Source organism: Dryobates pubescens, chromosome 9, assembly GCF_014839835.1.
Source record: "Dryobates pubescens isolate bDryPub1 chromosome 9, bDryPub1.pri, whole genome shotgun sequence".
Taxonomy (NCBI): Eukaryota; Metazoa; Chordata; class Aves; order Piciformes; family Picidae; genus Dryobates; species Dryobates pubescens.
The window spans coordinates 25,715,395-25,738,873 of NC_071620.1; the positions used below are offsets into that span (position 1 = coordinate 25,715,395).

At 39.1% G+C, this 23,479-nt stretch overlaps 1 protein-coding gene across 1 annotated transcript in view; it reads right to left on the reverse strand.

The window, feature by feature from the left end:
* Positions 1–2,953: 2,953 nt before the first annotated feature.
* The window catches only part of MYO10 (myosin X), a 134,312-nt gene continuing 113,786 nt past the window's right edge, over positions 2,954–23,479 (reverse strand). Inside the window, exons 28-40 of the mRNA XM_054163998.1 lie at positions 21,044–21,137; positions 20,268–20,323; positions 17,456–17,598; positions 16,855–17,049; positions 15,560–15,717; positions 14,161–14,284; positions 12,439–12,736; positions 10,725–10,932; positions 10,028–10,164; positions 8,588–8,708; positions 5,168–5,620; positions 4,628–4,819; positions 2,954–4,378 (exon numbers count right to left, since the gene is read on the reverse strand). Coding sequence (XP_054019973.1) covers positions 4,268–4,378; positions 4,628–4,819; positions 5,168–5,620; positions 8,588–8,708; positions 10,028–10,164; positions 10,725–10,932; positions 12,439–12,736; positions 14,161–14,284; positions 15,560–15,717; positions 16,855–17,049; positions 17,456–17,598; positions 20,268–20,323; positions 21,044–21,137 — 2,290 coding nt within the window. The 3' untranslated portion in view covers positions 2,954–4,267. The remainder of the gene's footprint in view (positions 4,379–4,627; positions 4,820–5,167; positions 5,621–8,587; positions 8,709–10,027; positions 10,165–10,724; positions 10,933–12,438; positions 12,737–14,160; positions 14,285–15,559; positions 15,718–16,854; positions 17,050–17,455; positions 17,599–20,267; positions 20,324–21,043; positions 21,138–23,479) is intronic.

A 23,479-nucleotide genomic window follows, 5' to 3' on the forward strand; every position in this document is an offset into this window, starting at 1 on the left:
GTATCACTTCAGGTTGGACTAGATGATCTTTCAAGGACCCTTCCAGCCCCTAACATTCAAAGCTAGAGATGGATGGGTGCTGGCATGTCTGAGAAACAGTCAGAGTAGCTGTTGCTTGTCCTAATTATACCTCTGGATTTTTATGATGGCCAAAGCTAGAGATTAATGGGTGCTGGCATGTCTGAGAAACAGTCTGAGTAGCTGTTCCTTGTCCTAATTATGCCTCTGGTGGACAGCACGAATATCAAGAGGACTCCCTCTTGCTTCTCCTACCTCAGCTTGTTTTGTGATAAAGACCAGATAAAATCATCGTATAGATGGAACTGCACTCTCTATAGCTCACTTCTTTGGATCGCTGCTGCCCTCTTCTGCTTGCTTCCCATGACTGTTGTAACAAGTAGTTTCATGTTGCACCAACACGTCTGTTTCAGATTGGGCTATTGCTGTAGGACATCCGTGTTAGGTGTTTGTACTGGTGCAAACCTGTGTGTACCTGTTAAAGCTCTATGCCTCAGAAATGTGAAGCTTGAAAATGAGATTTCTGATGCAACACCTTTAGGGTGAAGCAATTTCCTCTGCATAGCTTGTGTAATTAAATATATTAAGAAGTCTGGCACTGTGACAAATGAATGCACGTTTATTACAAGGCATGGGGAAAGTGCTAGACTGAGCCCTGAGGACACAGACCAGCTTTAAAGTATGCTAAGAAGATGATGTGCAGTTGTATTTCCATTGCAGCTGCCACTTTATTCCTAGACTGCCTTGTTTCTGCCCAGCCAAGGCTCTTGCAGTGTTTGTGCTGGTGGGGTCCTGGGGCTTTTCTCGCTGTAGCTGTATTCAACAAGGCAGTCAGAAGGCGCTGGAACCCAACGTGTGAGAGCGTCAGGGATAGCGGCTCTCCTGGAGTGGAGCAAACGGCAGGCCATCTGAAGGGCGGGGATGGGCAGCAGGCAGCTCACTGTCAGCAGCCTGGAGATGGCCAACAGAGTAGGAATTGCTGCTCCTCATTCTGTCAGAAAATACATGATCATTTCAAATCCTGAAAACCATCACATGTACAAAAAAACCCTTCCCTCTAGAGGGGCTGGAGAAGGCATGGTGCTTCTCTTAGAAGCCTTTAACTTACAATACTTATTCCTTTGTGATTGCTGATGCGCTCAACCTACGGAGTGTAGCAATTGCAATGCTATGGCCTGTCCAGAGGTACCAATCTACTCTTTCTTTTTAAAGTAGTGGTAAGTTTCTACAGTGTTCTTTTGAAAACACAAAACTTTATTTCAAAACAAAACAAAACAATGTGTTCTGTGACAAAAGCTCCTGTCTTCTGATAAACTCTACTGCTACTGTAACAGAAGAGATCATAGTCAGGAGAGAGTTTCTGGTTCTAGCAAGAAGTTGCATGTATTCTTCGAATAAGCTTTAAGTTCCAATCCACAAGTCAATAATTCACCCTGCAGAATTGCCAAGTCACATAGAAGGCTGCTCTGAAACATGGAGGTGGTGGAGTCACTATCCCTGGAGGTGTTCAAGAGGAGATTGGACGTGGCACTAGGTGCCATGGTCTAGTAGTCATGAGGTGTTGGGTGACAGGTTGGACTTGATGATCTTTGAGGTCTTTTCCAACCTTGTTGGTTCTATGACCTGTGAATTCTATGACCTCTATTCTATGACCTGTAACTGAAGCAAAATAATTTGCAAGAATAGATAATCTCAATCAATTCTAAAATATTTTATAGTTTAAGGAAGACTGTTTTCACTTCTAAACCTAGATACATCCATTATGCAAAATTTATTTTGATACACTGCATTATTTCTGGTATCAACAATTATGAAATATTGTATTTGCCTCAGTAATAGTAACTGAAGTAAGATTTGCATGGCAGGTTGGTAGAACTTGCATGAGTTCAGAGCAGCTCTTAGACGTAGCAACAGGCATTTCTGTGTATTAAGAGCAAGCATCCCTCCTAATGTTTGATAGCATACAGAAGTCTATCACATTCTGAACAAGACTGTCACAGTGCATATTCCTGGGGTTTTTTTGCCAGTTAAGGATGATAGTGCATCACTGACTTTTCTTAGCATGTTTCCAAATGGCACATAGACAAAATGAAACATTCTTGCTGTGCTGGATGAAATGTATAAATTGTGTCATTCCAAGTATGCCTTGCTAAGAGCAGCTAAGTTCTTTCTTAAACAAATTGCATGTGGAAAAATATGAAATGTTAGTCTCAGATACTCTGTGTGTGTAGCTCTAAGTATGGTAGTTAACAGTTTGCTGATTTTTCTTGTCTTCCTTAAATTAAGTTCACATTTGCTGGAAGGCTGGTGACATGAAATTAGTAGTGATATTTACCAAACCTTTAGGGACTGAGGGGCCCTGCCACAGATGACTAAAAATAATCTGCCAGATGGAAGAGGGTGAAGGATTTCTCACAGCAAGCTGTGTAGTCTATGAAGACTAGGCACACTCAAGAAAGGCAGCACACACTGCCCTGTGCCAGCTGTGCTGGCTGTAAAAATAAGCCTTCTTCCATGAGTACCACACAAATAGTGAACTCTTTATTTGCATGTTCTTTGTGGAGTGGACTTGCCCAGCAGTCCTTCCCTTGTGTCCTGTTGGTGTAACTGGCACATATCCCATGTTCAGGAAAACCTGCCCCATTACCACAGAAAGCACATGCACCTTTCAAGCAAGAGGTGCTACACTGTGTTTACATAGAATACATAGAATTCCTGGCTTGACTCCTGAGAAAGCAGATGAAATTATGGCTTTGTTGTCCAGCTCAGTATGAAGTAGAAACAGCAGAGCACAGCACATATATTTTCTTTATTGTTGGACTTTTTTCTTTTCAGTAAGTAGGCATGATTTCTTAAAGGCTGAGTTTTTTAATAACAGTAAGGTTTTTCAGTGTTTGTTGTTTTTTGTCTTTTTGTTTTTGTTTGTTTCCCCCCATCCCCCCATGGACAAAAAGATACCTTTCATCAAAGTTTTGCCTTATATTACAGTATTTCTGTACAAAAATAGAAGTCCAAAATCAGATTATTATTAGCTGATATTTCCCAATTTATTTACAGGGTACTGTCAAGAATCTTCATCAGACAACCTGGTAAGAGAGAGAACTCTCTATTAAAGCAGTTGCATTGTTTAACTTTGAGTTCTCTGGTCAATTTTCAAGAGCTCTGGCCTCTGGTGGTCAGTCTGGGTTGGAGAGTCTATCCAGAAATATAAAAGAGTGATGTCTTTAAAAGAAAAAAATACTATTAAAAACTTCAGATCATAGAATCATAGAATTGTTAGGGTTGGATGGGACCTCAAGGATCATCTAGTTCCAGCCCTCCCTGCCATGGGCAGGGAAAAGATGACATTAAGAAATAATGCACGGACATGTGTATTTCCATATTAGGGTAATCTATAAATATTCTCAGCTACATCTCTCTTTATAATACAGCAGATACAGAATGCAGACTTCTGCTACTTATATGGTAATACATATTTGCAACAGTAAAATCGATGTATGAAAATTTTGGAATTTACTTGTTAATAAAACTGCTTATAAAGTAACCATACAACTGTAACAACTATAACTCTGAACTATTTAAATGTACAGAAAGACTGTTTACACCATTGCACATACTTACTCCCTTTGCTTCAAAAGACTTGTGAAATACAGAACAAAATTATTCAGATTTTACTGACAACTCAAATATGCATGCACAGTGTGCACACCCATGGAAGCAAGGGGAAACAAAATGTTGTCATCCACCAGGAAGGCTGCCAGCAGCTCTTCAAAAAACCCCAAACCAACCAAACAAAAAAACCCAACCATGCTCTTCTTCCCTCCCCTTCCCACATGTACGCAGGTCAGTAGGTTTGTGCAGAATGGATGAATATAACTTTGTTTTAAGGACAAAAAAGTCTTCTTGATGGTATCAGCAATTTCAGTTCAATACAAGTTGGGTTTAATATTGTAAGGCACTTAATTACTCCTTGAGATGTAGTGGATCAAGTCTTAAGGCATTTGTTAAAACAACTGAAGATAATAATGCTTTGGAAAGTGTTGAATGAGCCAGCAGTTCTAGCATGTGACTATTTCAGCTGGTTTTCCCCTTCCCACCCTGCGATATTTCTAAAACAATGCTTGAAGATATTTTCCATGGAAACTGTTTCTTGGTTAGCTTGTCAACAGGCAGGATCAGTGTCATTGGGTCATTTTGAGGCCAAGCAGTGATACGTTCTATTTAGAGCACAGTAGAACTGGTTTTGTTTTCACCTGGAGCTGCCCTGACTTCCATGACTACTCACTGATCGAGAGGTGCTGTAGCGTTTTTTCACAATCATACTGATGTAAGCTTTCATCAGCTTTGCAATGTCAACCACCTGCCAAAAGAGTATAGAGAGCAAAGTTCATAGTAAGGTGAATGAATTTCTTTTGACACTAACAATATGAAACTGTTGTGCTTTCAACAAAACTTTTTGATTAAGCAAAAATACTCAGCATTTCTATCCACGTTGTCAGTCTTCCCTTCAGTTCTAGATGGATCTTGACTAAATCTGTGACATTTGCAGCAATTATTTAAGTTACTAGGTAGCCTGTCATCTATCATACAAAATTTCTCTTGCTCTTACCTCACTTGTTTCAAAAAGCAGTTCTCTCTCATCCACCACAATCTTGTAGGTGTTGGCAAGTGGTGCACCAAATGACAAGATATGCTCATACTGAAACACCTCCAGAGGCCTTCCTTCCCCACGCTTGTAGACAGAAACTGCATCAGCACTGACTCCAAGCCACAATTCTTGTGGGAATCCCCCTTCTTTACACTAGAGGAAAAAAATGCAAATTAATAGCAAAGGGAATAGCAGGAGCCACACAACAGACATTCTCGTCTATAACCATCATTTTAAAAGTCTATATTGCTTGTTCTCCTTTGAACAGGGCCTACACTTCTCAAATTTGTTTGCAAATTTGCATCAGGATAGCGTTCTGTCCTTCTGTGTTGGATGGTTAACAAGTGAATTTCAATAGCTATAGTGCTTGCTAGTGGGAGCATGCTTTTTAATATTGAAAATTTTATTATGGCAGGTGTCTGAGCACTGTGATATGTTTATGGTTTTATGTAATGAAATCAGCATCTATAAACTGTAGCTTGGATGTTCAGGAAGTCTTACCTCTACATCAAAGAGTGTTGAACCATAGCCAGGCCATTCCTTAATCAAAGCCATATACTTTGCCATAGCCTGCTCCTGGTTCATCCTCTGGAGTTTTTTCCATTTGTCAATAATACTAGTCCTGGAAGCTGATATTTCCTCTTTGACCCACATGTCTAGCATTTGATCCTCCTCAACCTTCTGTTTGGTGACTGAGCCACTGCGAAAACTCCTCCGCAACGTTCCCTCAAGAAAGCTGGCTCGTCTCTTCTCAGCCTTCTCTGCTGCTGTAAACGTTTTGGTAGACTGTGTAATTCGAGACTTCAGCTTTTGCAAGGGATAGACTTCCTCTATTTCTGGTATGGTGGTATGCGGAGTGTAATCTCCCTGAAGGTACTGAAGACGCAAAGCTGCAAGGACCTGGAGGGTTTCTTCAGGAGCAGGATAATGTCCTCTAACCACTGCTTCATGAGCCTGTCAAGGGGGGGGAAAAGTAAGCTTTTTATGTACAAACCAGTCTTTTAAAGGACTAAGAGAGAAATGGGAAGTAGATTTACTACCAGGGAAACCAAGGATCTGAAATAAATGATCCATTAAATAAATAAAATGTAGTAAATCTCTTGGCAGATTTATTAAACTGGGTAAAACAGGGCTTACCAGAAGAACTGCAAGGCAGTTGAAGAACTTAATAAATGGGAATTACTAGCACAGCTCTTAGTGAATTCACATATGTAAGAGCAACTGATTTACTAAAAAGGAAAATATACTGTAAAGGAGAGAAAATGGGATCTAAACATCTCATTAGGAGGAAGCCATTTACATTTAAGAGCATTAGGAAGAAATGGATATCTAGTTCTGCATACTGGTATCAGTGACCTGGCCATGAAAAAAGACACTTCCAGCCAAAAAAAGCAATCCCTAGGATAGCTTTGTAATAAACCTGACTGAGGCAAAACAGTAAATCTGATCCCAGGTAAAGGCAGAAAAATATTTATACGTTGTAGTAGTCTGTAACATCAAGGATGAGATTTCTGAACCAAAAGACTCTTTCAAAGCCTAGCTGTTTGAACATCCATTCGAAGCTTTGGAAATATGCAGCAGCTAGGATTAATTTTATTTTTTTACCATTTGACACTAGTACAGGGACAAACATGCCTTATTTTTGGAGATGCAAGCAGGTTAGTAAACACACAGATATAATTTACATCCAAGTAAGAGCTAGTTCATTTAGGTGTGTGTTTGGGAGGGAGACAAAATGTGCCTTTAAGCATGCAAGATTTTTTACCTGAGATTGCATGCATGCAGAAGAAATGTCTTGTGGAAATGGATGGGGCAGCATTTTAATGAGAAAGCAGAACTAAAAGATTTTCTTCAGTGCCTTATGAATTCAATAATCCAGACTTTAAAATAATGGAGGTTAAAGAACTCAAACTGATGACAAAAGGAAACTTTAATTGGCTGGAAAAAGTTGATGATTGACAACAAAAGCAGACAATTAGAAAAAGAGAACAGAACTGATGTTAGAATGTAGTAAGTGAGTTCTTTAAGGTACCCCTATAACATTAATCACAAGGGTTGCATGTGCCATGGCTATGCAACTAAAATAGTATTGGTCTTGGCAAGATACAAAGTGTTTGGCTAATCACCAGTCAGCACAGAATGCTGCATGAAAACAATCTGCTTCAGTGAATGTGTTTGTTTTAGCTGTTGACATGGAAAACTATCTAAATCTCCCTCTTAAACCAGTAACGTAATGTAAAATATCTGATGCAGAGCTCTCATGGATTTTATTCTTACTGATTGAACTTAATCCTAAAGCAGAGGTGTTAAACCAGTGCGCTCCTCTATATGTAACCATAGTCAGAATGGCAATGTTTCTAAGCCAAATCAAGGGGCTAGGCTCTGGAAGGAGACTTTGAGTAGACTTGTGATGTAATATGGTGCCTTAAAACCTAAACTGTGAACAAGGAAAAATACTTTATTACAGCCAAGATGTTTCTAATCTTTTCTAAAGGAAAATGGCTTCATACATATGAAAACTGAAATATGTCAGCTCTTGATCGCATCAGGCTTGTTTACCAAGAGCCTCAGTATCTTAGCACTGCAAATAACCTTACACAGAAATCTTTATCTAAAGCCTTGTAAGAAGCTGTCCACTGGAAGGATTTTTAGCCATTTTCTGTAGAGGAGAAAGGGAGGAAGTTAATGAATGATAATAAATGCCATCAGTGAGAGTTTCTACGCACCTACAGGACTTCATATAAGAGAAATCCACCTGCTGATTTATGGGGTGTTTTAGAAGGGGTGTGGTTAGTAGGTCAAAAGAGGTTCTCCTCCCTGTCTACTCTGCCCTGATGAGGCCACATCTGAAAAATTGTGTCCAGTTCTGGGCCCCTCAGTTCGAGAAGGACAGGGAACTGCTTGAAAGAGTCCAGTGCAGAGCCACTAAAATGATTAAGGGAGTGGAACATCTTCATTATGAGAAGAGACTGAGGGCATTGGGTCTCTTCTGTTTGGAGAAGAGGAGACTAAGGGGTGACCTCATTATTATTTATTACTATGTAAAGGGTGAGTGCCAAGAGGATGGAGTCAGGCTCTTCTCAGAGATGCCCAGTGACAGGACAAGGGGCAATGGGTGGAAGCTGAGGCATAGGAAGTTCCATGGAAACATGAGAAAAACATTTTTCACTGTGAGGGTCACCAAACAGTGGAACAGGCTGCCCAGGGCAGTTGTGGAGTCTCCCTCTCTGGAGATACTCAAAAGCCACCTTGATTAGTTCCTGTGTGATCTGGTATAGGTGATCCTGCTCTGTCAGGGGGGTTGTATGAGATGATCTTTGGAGGTCCCTTCCAACGCCTAACATTCTGTGATTATGTTGTGCAATATGGCCTCATTGTGAGCTCAGTACATTCATCAAGTGGATTTCTGCTCATTGTCTTATGGTTACTGCTGAGACTGGACTGATTTGGTTTAGTGTGCTGCCTAGGAAATAATAATTTTTGAAAAAAGAAAAAGCTGTTGTTTGGTTAGTTCTGTACAGCGGAGTCTCTTAATAATGAATTTGCCTGCCAACTGCACATTTTTCACTTTATTTCGTGCACTTTCTTAAGAAAACTGTTCCATAAGAACAAAATGAAAAGTATTATCCTTTCCTTTTTTTTTCCAGCTTAGATGTAGTTATGCATTTTTTTACCGCTATACACAAACCAATGTACAAGTAACACAGAAGTAAGAAAAGTCATAACACTAGGTACATCATCTATGTTTCAGTCATGTCAGGATAAGCCTATTCTGACCACTGAATCCCTTTCTTTGCACTTGACACTTGTGTAGTAGTGCATTTAGTTAAGCAGAAGCATATTCAAGACTTGGTACTGCTTAGATCTCTTGCCTTTTTCCTCCTCTTTAAAGGGCCTCAAAATGGAACCTTTGTCCTTTACCTGCTCAAACATAAAGGCAAATTCCACACTATCTTTTGGGACGTTTTCTGTGTCCAGGAAACAGTAGAGCTTGAAGTAGAACTTCCAGTGCATTTCGCCAGCTTCAGCAGTGGCAGCAAGCCTGCATAGTTTTGTGAAGAGAGACAGATCAGATCTGTGAAATCAAACTCCTTTCTAAATAGAGACCTGAAGAATTTATGCAAGGCATCAGCTGAATTTTGCTTTATTACACCCACTATTGATCTGGTATTGTTGACATGAAAATGATCAGGGGGCTGGAACACCTCTCCTATGAGGACAAGCTGAGGGAGCTGGGGTTGTTCAGCCTGGAGAAGAGAAGGCTCTGGGAAGACCTATTAGCAGCCTTCCTGAAGAGGGCCTAAAGAACAATGCAGAGACACTGTTTACAAAGGCCTGTAGTGATTGGATGAGGGGCAATAGTTTTAAATTAGAGAAGAGCAGATTTAGATTGGATATTAGGAACAAGTTCTTTACCATGAAGGTGGTGGAACACTGGAAAAGGTTGCCCAGGGAGGTAGTTGAGGACCCATCCTTGGCGATATTCAAGGTCAGGCTTGACAAGACTGAGCAACCTGATCCAGTGGAGAATGTCCCTGATCACTGCAGGGAGGTTGGACTAGATGACCTTTGGAGGACCCTTCCAACCCAAACCATTCTATGATTCTATGACAGAAGCTTCTGGTTTTCATCAGTATACCCAACTGATCTCATTTGCAGAGATCTATATATTGAGAGAGAGAGGCATGTATTTAGAGCCTCCAGCAAAATCAAGGACTTAAAGTTGTTGACTGAGTTCTCCGTCTGCTGTTTCTAACCTAAATTCACTTGATAAACTTTCATTTATGGCTCAGGTGTTGATAAAAGCAACATTATTAAGTCTTGTTATAAAATGTAATTGCACAACACTTTAGACATTCTTCTTCCCTCCCTGTTATTATGTGGCTAAAGGAGACTGATTGCTATGCATATAAGGATGACAAACACATACTTAGGCTCATATTACATTTTCTTACTACAGTGCTATAGGTTTCAATTTTTCTGGCAAGAAAAATGTTGTGAGTTGCATTGTGGTGTAGTTAGAATGGCACCGACTGCCTGGAGTTCAGTTCTCTCAGTAGTGGGGTAGCTACAATGGTGGAAAATTTTGTAGTAGTGAAAATGAAAACATGGAAATAGCAATGAGAAAAGTTACTCTACTGGTGTCAAGACGGAGGAAAAACAAACACAAGTGAATAGGTGGCTCATTAATTCATTGAAGAAAACATATAAAGATGCCTTTGTTGCAGAAATGGCTATGTGTGTAATTCAGCTGCATCATCACAAACAAGGAAGAGAAAGAGAAAATTCAGCATTATTGACAATGGAAATGTGTTTAATTGCTACTCATTTAGAGTGGTGAGAGAGAAGAGGTACACTTACTTTTCAAACTTTGCCAAGACATCAGCCACAATGGTTCTGCTTTCAATTGCTTTATCAGTAGTTCCATTGTATTCAAACAAAGCAAACATATTTCTGCTGTCCTCCATGGCCAAGCCACGAATTAACTTTTCAACCACCTAATGAAAAAGATCAAATAAAAAAAACATAGCATGGAAAAGCTTACACCACGGAGTAAGGAAAATAATTAGAAGACATTAAGAGCCAGGTTTTACATTAAGCTGAAAATGTTAACTGATGTTCTCATCAACAGCATTAACTGTTCTCAATTCCAATTTAATTTTTTACTAACTAACACTGATTCTTTCAGAATATGTATGTGCTATCATCTGGACAGATATAACCCCTGCATTTCACCAACCCAGCAAGAATCTTCCAGTTTTAAGAAGTAACTTAGTTGTCATACACACCAATATCTGATAAAGTTATTTCAATAACGTCTCTACTGAACTGCTTATTTTTTCCTGTAAGAAGAAACTGTATCTGAGTAATCCCCTGTGGAATAAAAGTGTTTTTTGTAGCAGGGATTTCTTCAGAACATGGTACAGAGGTTGAAGGACAGTTCTATAAGCCTCCCCTTCCCTAAAAGGAGAGATACCCATGTGCTTCCAAAGTTTAATGCTACTACTGTCTGAAACCGGCATGTAAAGACACACACTGATTTTGTGCCACTTCTCACCTCTCCAGCTGTAGTGTGCGAGTTGATTGTAATCTTACAGGAGCCCCCACCATGGCAATAAACTGTGGAAGTCATTTCCTGCCTGTCAATCAGAGCTTCTATTTCATCCCGTGATGGCACAAACTCTCTGCATTTGGTTTTCTTCAGAGATTCGTAAGTAAAAAGTGCATATTTCTCCATTTCGGTTCCTGGAAACTGGTCACGAACCCTGTGAGATAAATACTACTACTTTAAGCTGCCAGACAAGCTCAAAGGTTCATCTTCATTGTCAAGGAAAGCATTCTAACTTGTGATTTCCTGTGGGATAACTTAACATAGTAATTTTTTTCTACAAACCTAGGAGAAAGAAAAAATTCAACTAGTGTTACAGCATTAACTGCAGGAATCTTGTCATGAGTCAAATTTGACAGCAAAGTAACTATGAAAATCTTCTTGTAATCAACTCTCCTTTTTGTCAGTAACAGCTTTTGAATGAAGACCAAACTGCACTAAGGTACTACAGAAAAAAACCCCAGCAGTAAAACATATTTGACTGTTCAGTTTTGTGGTAGTGTCACTTAGGATGCTTGATTTTTGTTCCTGATTTTCTTAAAGATTCTGCGTAGGCCTTGCTGTTCATCAGCTAGTATTACTATTCATTTTAATTAACTCAACACTTAATTATTGAAAACTGTTGAATTCAGAAAGATTTCAGTTCAGAGTGTTTCTATAATACTTTCAGTGATTAAGTCTCAGCTACTAAGGTTTAATTTCTGTGAAAAAGTACAGTGACTAATCATCTACAAAGTGTAAAAGATTACAGAAATGTTGTAAGATGATTATGTGTCTAGACTATTGAAAGCAACCTGCAGATGTTGTACCAGCAAATGTATCAGCTGCAATTTTTTTAAGTAGGAGGCCAGTTTTTGAGCTGCGTTAAACTGAGAAAGTGAATCAGTGCTGACATTTTTCATTTTATATAAAGTGATTGATGTCTTTCACACATCTGGCTTTGGTTGAAAGGTGTATCTTCAATACAAGCATTTTAAAAGTATTTTAAAAATAATGAGATTTAGCACAGTAATGGACAAAGTCCACGCTGTTGCTCAAGTACAGTCAAGACAAATTATTGAGAAGTTTGCTGTTGCTGGACTAGCTTTCCTAATGACACAACCTGCATTCTGCCGCACCACAGCGAGAGGACCTCCACATTCCAGTTAAATGCTGAGATGTCCACAATGATTTATTATTTTTCAAATGGCCACTAATATCTTAAAATTAGATTTGCAAACAGAAATGTTTACCTCAAATACATCTTCAAATATGATAATGTTCTTTTATGTGCATGATGCATACCTAAGGTAAGCGGGACAAAGAATTTTTAACAGCTTGACCTGGACAGCTGAGGATGGGTACCTGTGTGTGTGGGATGCAAGTCATTGAAGCAAGTTCATACAATTACAGAAAGCCCCCCTTTTATCAACACTAACAAATTATGCATTTGGTTTCATGGGATTTTGCTTGATTCTTCAAATGAGAATAATTCTACCTAAATCTAGATCAGCTCACACTCCCTTTTCCGACAACATTTTCTTTTTAGATTTGCTGTTTTGTATAAGCAGTTCCCTAAGCGAATGCATCGTGAAGTCTCACTTCAAGATGTCTAAACACTGTTACAAGTTGTAGTGAAGAAAACAGTGAAGAAACTTCTTATTTATTAGTCAAAACTTCTCACCTTTTCAGATGGAACTTGAGATATTTGAGGATGCTGCGGCTCGGGAGAAATGTGCAACTCATGCAGGTGAGTATTTGCCAACTGTACAGGTTCCCCACGCTCCCAGGGTTAGGCACTTTATTGGTCTGTTTGATGAGCTGACAGTAGAGCTCATCTCGAAGAGGTCGCAAATCATGTCCTGTTTGGAGGATACCTTGGATTATAGGGATGGGATCAGACATAGATTCCAGCTGCTGTAAAGAATTAAATATCTTGATGGCTTCATCCTGCAGAGTTGTGTAGCCTTTGTCTTTCAGCACTACAAAAGGAAAATAGGGAGGAAGAGGAAGGTGCTTAGACTGAGATATGAAAAAGAAGGCAGGCAGGTTTAATGTAGAAATTGCTTAATGCTATTCTGTGACTCTTATGCAGGATATTAGAATGGATCTTTTCAGTTTCAAATGTAGGATGCAAACTCATTTTATGAGCTATTTTGCTATTGGAATTTGTTCTGAATGTAATGGTCTGATGGTAAGTGGGTTAAAGCATGACTGCCTTATGGAAAGTTCCAAAGATACATGGCATCATTTGTCTACAACAGCAGCATTTCAATTAAACCCAAATAATACTACCAAACTAAATAATTTCCATGACACTTCAAATTGCCTTTTCAGTGCTGGAAAAGGTGGTGATTGTTTTTGTATTACAGGTTCTTCAACATAGGCTAACAACTTTTACAATCTATTCAAAAGAGCCATGCAGTTCTTGTGTTCAAGAGATGGAAGAGACTGCTCTGATAGCAATCAGCTAAGCCTACTAACCATCAAAGCATTAAACTGTACAGACATATGTTATGAAGTTTCTAACCTGACATTATACTATTACAGAAAATAACTAGAGCTCAAATGCAAGTCAAGGCAGTAAATGAACATGAGTCCATCTGTGGAGCTACATTTACTATGGGATGACTTTGGCAAGACTTCTGCCTCAGAAGGAGCTAGCTGCTCCTATCTGTGGGTAATAGACAGCAACCAATTTGCACTCCTGCATGGGACAAACAGCTCAAGGGCCAAGAGGATCAGAACTGTGCTTGCCACTGTACAGGAGTGGTAAGAGAAGGGAAAGGTTTCTCCTAGGATTTGATCTCTTTGTCATTTCACTTGAGTGAACCATTCATTCAAATCAGACTTCTAAGTGAGTGAGTAAACCAAGGATATTAAAAGACATTATTACAGATGTTTCAGGAGTAAATGAAATATTACTTTTAAAAATCATATCCACTCAAATGTTGTTTCCCATAAATAATGACTCTTACCACAACTGATGAAACTTGGACTTGTTACCTGGAAGTTGTGGCTGCTGCATCTCCCCACATGGCATAGGACACCACAGTGATTTGAAAAGAGTATGATTGAATGAGATGGAATGAATTAGGTTTAGTTGCTTATTTCAGTGCCTATTTTCAAACTAGTCATCTTAGTTTTGTTGCTGAGGGTAACAAACTTACAGCAGCAATGGCAGCCTTCCCTTCTGTAAAACAAATTCAGGAGTACCACAAGCCTATGCCCCTATGCTGGACAAATTGCTATTCTCTAATTCTAGAAGAGAACAGAGAAACTTACCTATCTGCATTATTAACATATATTTTGCCTACTGTTACTCCACTATAGCTCATTGACTAAAAAGTCCTATCTTCTGGTTTAGTCTTCCATACAGAATCTTTTCTGTGACTGAAAAACTTACAGTTTAGATTGATGTCTCCATATGGCAGTGGTAGTAATGGTGAGTGCAACGGATGATGAGTGTAACGGAGAATAGGGTTTCTCTTATAAATCTGTTCAACCACATCAGTATTCAGGCAGTTTTCCTGTTGGAGTAAGAAAAAAGCAGGATTTAGGGACCAGCATTAAAAATAATGTAATGCTTTTTTTTGCCTTTAGGTAGCCTGTGAAAGCATTAGTCATATTTGTTACCAAAACTAACTGGTGCTAAATCCAGTTGTGGGTACTGTGGCTACTATGGCACAGTACCGGCTACAAATGGTCAGTATCTATTTGCTGACCTCAGGCCTTGCATAAACTTACTTTATCTGTGCAGTAAAAACCAAAACACAGCAGAGCTGCAGGAGACAAAAAGGAAGTTTCATACATTTTTTGGAAGTGTGTTTTCATTTTACGCTCATTTTTACTCTGCTATTTCAGAGCTGGAACTAAAACATCTGTATTTAAATTTTATTTCAAAATATTTCTCCAGCACAACTCATTGGCCTTTCCAGTTAGAATTTACAGGAGCTACCATAACAAAATAGTCAAAAAAAAACTACTGCTGTATCCTGATGCACCCGCTCTGATATGTAACTACTGTTCTTTCTTAGACCAAGAGTGACAGAAGTGTGACCACTGTATTCTATCATTCCTGAATTTCCACGTGTATCTACTGCTCTGAAGAACAGTGTTCAGAGTCTTAAAATTTAGGACTCAATATTTTTTCTCCATGAGAGAAGAGGTGGCACTCTTTTAAGGGAAAAGGTTAGTAGCAGTTCCCCTATCTTGCCTACTATTTTTGGTCTTTTCAAGGAATCATTGTTGTCTCTTCTGAAAGCACACTAGCAAAAATCTCCAGAAAGACATTCTCTGGCCATGCATGCAATGTCCCAAACAGAACCATAAAGCAGTAATCATTATTAGAATATGTCTCTCATCATGCAAAGACCATGCTATCATAGAACAAGAAAAGAACCATAAAGAAAAAAACCAATACCACAAGAACTGCCTAGCACATCCTGGTGCGCTGCTTGCTGTGAACACTGCTAAACAGGTCCTAAACAGGTCTGCTAACTCATGAACCTGCACACTGTACTCTACTACCGGGTATAACAATGTCTCTCAAGTTACACAAACCAGTGGAAAAAATTATCCCTCGTTCCCTCCAAGCTGCACTTCATACTTTACTCATAAAAGAGCTTAACAAAGAAATTCCTTTATCAGGTCAGTGAAGACATTCAGGTTCCACAGTTTCAGTTCATGTCACTGTGTGATTAAAACTCCATTTTCTGCTTTATTACCCAATATGGCAAAGCCAACATAAAAAAAAAAGTAAGCAACCATTCCTTCCCATACCACACTTTCCTCTTTGTCCTTACCTTAATATCCTGAATAAGTTGCTGGGTTGGAGTATCAATGGGTGCTTTTGTGTCAATCACGTTCTGGATGGCGCTTGACCAGCGGGTCGCCTCATTAAGCAATTTTGTATAGAGACGGTAACAATGCTTGCGTCCATATACAGTTACATTCCAGTAACCTAGCACAATAGTAAGAATTATTAATCATAGAAACTTTATCTGAACTCAACTTGTTATTTCAACTTGTATCTGAAAACAGCTGTAGCCCTATCAGACTCAGTGCTGCATTGTGGATCACGCTCACAGCTCTTCAGAATCTAAGAAGTTGTACAAGTAATTAAGTATCTTAATACAGATCCCATGGTCTCTCTCCTTTAAGAAAGTCTAGGAGTAATCTCATAGTAAACCAATCATGCAGCCTCTCCTTTTATCCAGCAATCATGGTGAAAGTGACCATAAGACAACACTATGGAATACTGTTAGCTACTTCTAGTTCATGGTCCCTACTTCTCCAGTCCTGTGTGTAAGAGGAAAATGTGAGACAGTCTGGCTCTGTATGTGAGTATCTTTCATTGTCTGTGACAAATGTACTAACAGGTATAAAGCATGAACTACATCCTCGGTTAAAAAGTAATTAATTTCACACCAATAAAGTGGCAAATATGATAGGAAGAGTATTTCAGTTCAAATTCTCTCTCTGCATCATGGTATAGTCTTTTTATGAAACAGATCCAATTAAAGAAAATCTTTTTCATCTTTCATAAATGACAGCCTCTTTGGAGTGTCAGTGAGCTCAATGAAATTATATAGGACTGTCAACAGCTTGATTCTCATTTGCAAACAGCCACTTCTGTGTTGAAAAATAGTTTTGAAAATGCATAGGGGAGCTGACTCAGGTGTAGTATGTAGGTTAGCACAAACTGGGCTATTAATCTTCATCTCCCTATAGCTGCTCCACCAGTGTTAGTTCTCGCAGTTCCTCAGTACATGATATAATGTATGAGAATGCTACCCATATGTCTTTCTCCAGGTCTTTGATGTGTAAGCCCAAGAGTTCACACCAACTCAGCAGCAGTTTTCAGTCTGTAATAACTTGAATGCTGGTCACAACAAATTTTTCTCCTGTATACATTATGACTTCTGTTTTCCCCCAAGTAATTCCCTGTGAAATTCCTCAGTGACTTAAGAACCTGATTTGTTCAGCATACTGCAAATATAATAATCAATTTAAAATACACTTATGCCTTTTCTTTGCATTACTAGGTATTAGGACAGAAGGCAACTGAAAGTGTATTTGAACAAGAGTAAAAAATTACCTGTCTCTTTGAAGACTTTTTCATCAGGTGGGACCACTGAGCAGAGGCTGTTCAGGACCAGTGTACCCAATTTCAAAGCATTTTTCTCTGAACTCTTGTAGTAGTCCAATGAGTTGTGTGTCAAAACAAACCAACGCTTCTTTAGTTTTAATGTAGACATCTTTGGGTTGTTCTTTACTTCCTTGTGTAGCCATCCTGTTACAGACACAATGTGAATCATAGGGGTTTTATTTTTAACAGAGTTGGACAAAATTGTTGCCAAAAGTCAGTTGTGTACTGTCATCAACAACAAAAATATAATGTGAATTGTTTAGCCCACATACTAAACAACTTTGAGTTGTTGAGAAATGATGAAGATGGAATAAAATTAATATGAAAAGTTTTAAACTTTTGAGCTTACCTTCAAAAATTCACAAAATTTTCAAAACCACTTTAGCCATAATTACATTTTTTTCTTAATGGCACAGCAGAAGCATAACTTCAGCTGCACAAAGATGAAGTTCCACCATGCTGGCCTAATAGCCAGATTGTGTTGCGGGAACAATCTCTTTGAAGCTTAATGGATGATATTTACTTTGTTACTGCCCTACTTAATTCTTACCCCGCACAATGAATTCTTGTCCCTCCACTCTGGTGTCCCCCTTTGACCTTTGGAGCAATGTTATCCAGTGATGCATCTCTTCAGGAGTGTCAGCATTACAGTGAAGAACACGATTAGCAGTAATGATCACAAATGAATTGGGCCTATGAAAATAAATCAAGATTGAAAAAGCCTTTACAATCAATATATCTACTGTTTACCTCACTCACCAGAACCATAAACACCGTCCATTGTTTGCAGTTTCTATTCAAATACTGTCCACCTCTAAAGCACTTATTTAGTCACCACTAAACCCCAAAAGAATGAAGCATTTGAAAAGTCTCAGTTAGATTGGATTCACACCAAAACGCTGGGGCTCTCAATGGTGGGAAAGTTTACATTAAATTGCAACCTTTCCTATCTCAAAATAAATCTGTGGTGAGAAAACCCTCCAATTCTTAATCAGCTCTGGATGTGAATCAGACCTCTATTTCAGGGTCTGATCTATTTAGAGTGTCTGCTTCAGTAGCTACATTAGCTAAAACCAACTACATTTTACAAAGGTCTGCAGTGAAGCAGCATGTGAACACAAATTCTTTTATTTTTAATGCAGTGCATTAAATTCACAGAGTGCAATCTATTTTTAATGAGAGTCTGGCTTTTACCCAATCCTACATGCAGATTCACTGAAGCATGAAGAACTAGCTCATGTGAACTGTGCTGATGGCTCTCTGGATTAGAGATGCAGGTTCTTCAGCTTACAAATGCTTGCTTTAACCCTTTACCATGGATTTTTTTCATCCTGGAACACACACAGATTTTAAGAACTGTATCAGGTTTAGAAAATGGGAATGATGCAATCTGGGCCACCTTGTGCACAGACAACTGTGTGAATAGAGGTTACAGGAAATGAAGCAACATGAGAAGTAAGTTATTTTAAAAGTTATCTACAGCTGGTGTTGATCAGTGCCATGGAAGAGGGTAAAGAAGTGATGAGAATCCAATGTTTTGGTCTCCCTCGCTGTTGTACTGAAGTGCTACATTACTCTGGAAGAATGGTGGTAAGGAAACATGTAGGCATGTAACCTGAAGAATTTTGTGGACCATGTTTGAAAATGTGTGAAGCTCCAGACGGCAAGCACACACATGAGGCTGGATAGTGAGATATACACAATAGAAGCTACAGATGAGCTGTAGCAAGACGAGCAAAAAAGGATAGGCAAACTGAGCTACTGAACAGGAGGTTATCGTCAACAGTAGCCAACCTTCCAGGCTCCCCTCTTCTCCTCCTCAGTTTAAGAAAATGATGGAAGCTCCATTCTTGGCATTCTTTCTAAAAATAGATTGAAGGGGCTCTCTGCTCAGCTTCTCTCTTCTGAGCTTGCAACACTGGGTTCATATGTGTCAAGAGAAAATAATGTATTGCCTGTATTAGTCAAATTGGTTTCCTAAATGAAAAAACATCACTGATGTAGGCTTAGAGAAGTAAATTATAAATTACAAGAAAAAAATATGTGAAAAATGCTTACCAGAAAAATGCCTTTCTAATTTAAAAACTTGAAAGCTATGCATATTTGTGTTGCTTTGTTTATGAAGCCTAGGCTAATAATCACTGTTACTTGTGGTATCCATGTCTTGTAGACCAAGGACAAACCAGTAACTTATATCCAGCTGTTTCACACATACGCAATGAAGAGACTGGAATGAAGTTTTATAGAACAGATAATACCTCACAGCGAGTACTCTTACAGCCAGAGTCATAGCCTTAACCCAGATTGGTTTTTATCCACCTAAACATACTACTTTTTGTGTGGTTTATATTCAGTGAAATCCACTCTGCAATGGTCACCTTCATAATTTTCACATTTCTTCTCTTGTGATTCAAAAGGGCTCTTTCCAGTCTTGAGGAATAACAAAGTGCTAATTACAGAATACAGAATTAACCAGGTTGGAAAAGACCTTTGAGATCATTGAGTCCAACCTATCACCCAACACCATCTAATCAACTAAACCATGGCACTAAGTGCCTCATCCAGTCTCTTTTTAAACACTTCCATTGACAGTGACTCCACCACCTCCCTGGGCAGCCCTTTCCAATGGCAAATCACTCTTTCTGTGAAGAACTTCTTCCTAACATCCAGCCTAAACATCCCCTGGCACATCTTGAGACTGTGTCCTCTCGTTCTGTCACAGGTTGTCTGGGAGAAGAGACCAACCCCCACTTGGCTACAACATCCCTTCGGGTAGTTGTAGACGGCAATAAAGTCTCCCCTGAACCTCTTCTTCTCCAGGCTAAGCAACCCCAGCTCCCTCAGCCTCTCCTCTTCCTTCAAGAATTAAGAATACCCTGACAGGTTTGTAGTGGTTTTGGTTTTGGGGTTTTGTTTTGTTTTGTTTTGGTTTTGTTTTGGTTTTATGCTGCATTTTTGGTCTGGGAAATAATTCTCACCCCCGTAGAATATAACATTCTGGCATGAGAAGCTGAAGAGAAAAATGTTCAAATTAATCCATCTGCCAACTATATTGCTAAAAACTCAAACCCAAGGTGCTTTTTATTGAGGAACATCACTTGTATAAATGAAAGAAATATTTTATCTTCTGGTTTTGGACCACTTTTGTAACTGAACAGTTCATACATGAAGCAGTGTCGGGGAAGCCACATTCTTATTCCATGTTTTAACATGCAGTGTTTAGTACTGTGAAAAGGCAGGCAATAGTGTGTCACTTCAATGCATGGCTGACAAGTAGAATATAGAAACTAAACTATATAGCACCCAATTTTGGCTAGAGAAAGGAGAAAAATAAAAAGTCACCAGGCATGGTTCTGACTTACCTATCTGGATTGTCAGCAGCACAGACAGAATCAATTAGTCCTACATCAAGTGTACCCTATAAACAAAGATCCAAACAGAAAAGGAAGACACTATTACATTACTCACAGACTCTGAGAGTCTTTCCTCAGAGACAGGTGAAAGCAGAATCTTTGGTCAAGTAAAATTAACTTCAGATTTGGGCATCAGTTTCTTTTAACCATTAAAACTGACTTGGATAAATAGATCCAGTAAAAGATTAGCTAGGATGGAGGCAGTTCAAAATTTGCTCTAACTTTTCTATGCCTCCAAACCTGCTTCAATTTTTTTACCTAAAAGTGCCATTGCAATATACACAGCATCCTCTCAGAACAAACTTCTGAAGCCATTGAGCACAAGTTATATTTCCCTTTGCTTGATACTAGGTTCCAAGTGTATCCCATCTATTCCAGTGTACATTGTTCAGAATGATAAATGCAGGATCAGAGAAATCTCAAATTTACAACTCTTCAGTTTTTAATTTACTCATTAACTATATCTTTGGAACATTACAAATTCATGCATACACTGTGGTGTGATAAGAGAGTTGACCATAGAAAAACAGTCCCAAAAGCAACATAATGATGAGAAAGGAATTGAAACTCAAACTCTCTTCTTGTATAGCTACAGGATCAAGAACATGGAGCTTCTAGTCAGCATCACAGCTACCACCAGTTGTAACTCTCAAAAGCTGTGGCCACCACAATGCCACTGCTTTCTAAAAAGATGGCTTTAGAAAATTCTTCAGATTTAGACTTACCACAGCATTCTGTGGATTTGCTTGCTCATCATGCATCTCTCGGATCTCTTGCTCTGTAGACGCATGGACTTGACTCAGTACACTAAACCACTGACTGTAGAGAGAAAGGCAGCAGCCTGAGTAAAATGTTGCTTCTGCACAAGCTTTCTGTTACCTTTGTTCTGCAGAGATCTAGCAGGTTCTGCAGGTTTTTAAAACTGCTTAAGACTCCCTTTGTCAACATGCATAAAAGCAACAAAGCTGTATGTCAGTTTAAATAATGCTGGGTATAAGCAAGCCCCTCTAGATCTCCCATCCAAGCTCAGGTCATAACCCTTCTTCCCGAAGACAAACACCTCATACAAAAAGTGGCATCTCTGAAGAACTGGCAGTAAGCACACTGAAACATATGAATGCTTAGATTGTATTTATAACACATTCCAAACATTTCATCTGGAAAAAGAATAAAAGACCAGCTGCACACAGTCTTTAATGGGAAACCCAACCTTCAGATTATAAATTCTGCTGCACTGATGGCATGACTTGGTAATAGTTTCTTACAATGATACTCCTGCAAAGGCCACCCAAGTCCACCAAATCATCTGTAGAAGTACAATTGAGAGAGGAAATATAATAAAATCCCCAAGTGTATACCTATACTTTTTTGTTCCCTATGTAGCATTGGAAAATCAAACTGCTGGAAGGACCAGCAAAGTTGAACCAGAGCCAGCTGGTGTCACTCCATTGGCCTTGTATATACCTACAACAGGGAAAGTGTCAGAGAAGTTTCCAGTACTTCAGCTCCTAAGTGCTGAGCAGCAATTGCAGAAAGATTTAATTCCAACCACACCTTCTGCTTCTGGAAAATCTCTACCTTCCTAGCACTTGTGTGTGATACAGCTCAACTGCTCTAAGCAATCCCATTGAAATCTGTGAGCAAAGCTTGGCCTGTTTGACAGGTTCCTGAATGCCATTCTCTGAGATAGGAATTTGCTATTCTAATGAAAACCTCCTGGGGCTAAGTTTTCAAAGGGCTCAAAAGCCCAGCCTTTAAAACAGACTCCTGACTTTTCTGCAGAGGCTCAGCCACCACCACGAGGTTGAGAGGAAAAAATGCGGAATTACCGTATTAAACATAAAGCTATCATTTCTGCAGTTGCTTATAGTCACAGATTTTAAGCTTGGGACACTCAAAGTGCTGCCTCCTGAACTGCAGCATTTACAAGCCAACAGTTACCCATAATGTAGACATATGGAAACCAAACTGCCAAAATAGCTTGAGAAAGCAGCTGTAGTGGTCAGACTACCACCACGGCCAGATCTTCAATACTTGCTAACAGTCTATGCTTTCATTAGAAACAATACGAGACATGAAGATAAATGAACATTTAGAGTGTCTGACTATAAAGAAAATGAGAACATACTAATTTCTGGATCACTTAGGTCTTGAAACCAGGCTTCCTGCACATCTGTCATCTCAGTTTCAACAGTAACTTCTTGTTACAGGTCATTGCATTTGACTCTTTTCTGGGGCTGCCATGGAGCCTCCTTACCTCACCATTCTATTCCTTTGTTAAGAACCAGAGAAGGTTGTGTTTAACAATTTCCTGGATGTAAAAGTGAAAACCTCTTAAAATGAGGGAAGGGTCATCAAGCTGAAGAAAACTAAGCCTCCCTACTCCCACAAATTACATCAGGCTTTCTTTTTTGAGCAAGGGAACTGCAAATGTATTTAAATGTCAATCTTCTATTAAAAAAAAACACCCAAACCACACAACAAACTACATAGCACTGTGTGCACATTTTGTAACTACTGGATTTGAAAGAATCATTTCTTCTCATCATGTCATGTACTTTCTACGTAAACAATGGAAAACAAATTGAGCGTGGTACTTTGCACAGATTTTATTCTGTGTTTGATTTCTTCCCTCTTGGGACCTCCTCTCTCTTACAGCTGAGTTGCAGAACATCGGAATATGGCAAAAGACAGACCAGGAGTTTGAAAGGAATAAACCCCTAGAAATGGTTGCGCACTGAAGCATTACTTCCATGATCACAACAGTCATCTCTCTCTTTTTTAAAAGTTTTTAGATCAAGCTCTAGCCCATGTCAAAATACATTTTAAAATAGCAGATCCAGAACCAACACAGTCCAAAAAATATGTACTTCACTTTTAGTGATGTCAAACAGGAATACAGCTGTGACTTTAGCCTATGTGCAGATCCTTCCATCTCTCCCCCATTAAAGTTCTCTGGGATGCCTGACAAAAAGAAACATTTCATACGCCGAAAAGAAGTAATTTAATCTGGATGGTGTGTTATGTGTGCTATACATGATGACAGCACATAGTGTCTCCTCCTCCATGTTTAAGAAAAAAAGGTGCTGCATGACCACAGACAGCCTGTACTCTGATAATTTCTTACTGGTACCTAGGCATGTACGTAAGTCTGATAGGAG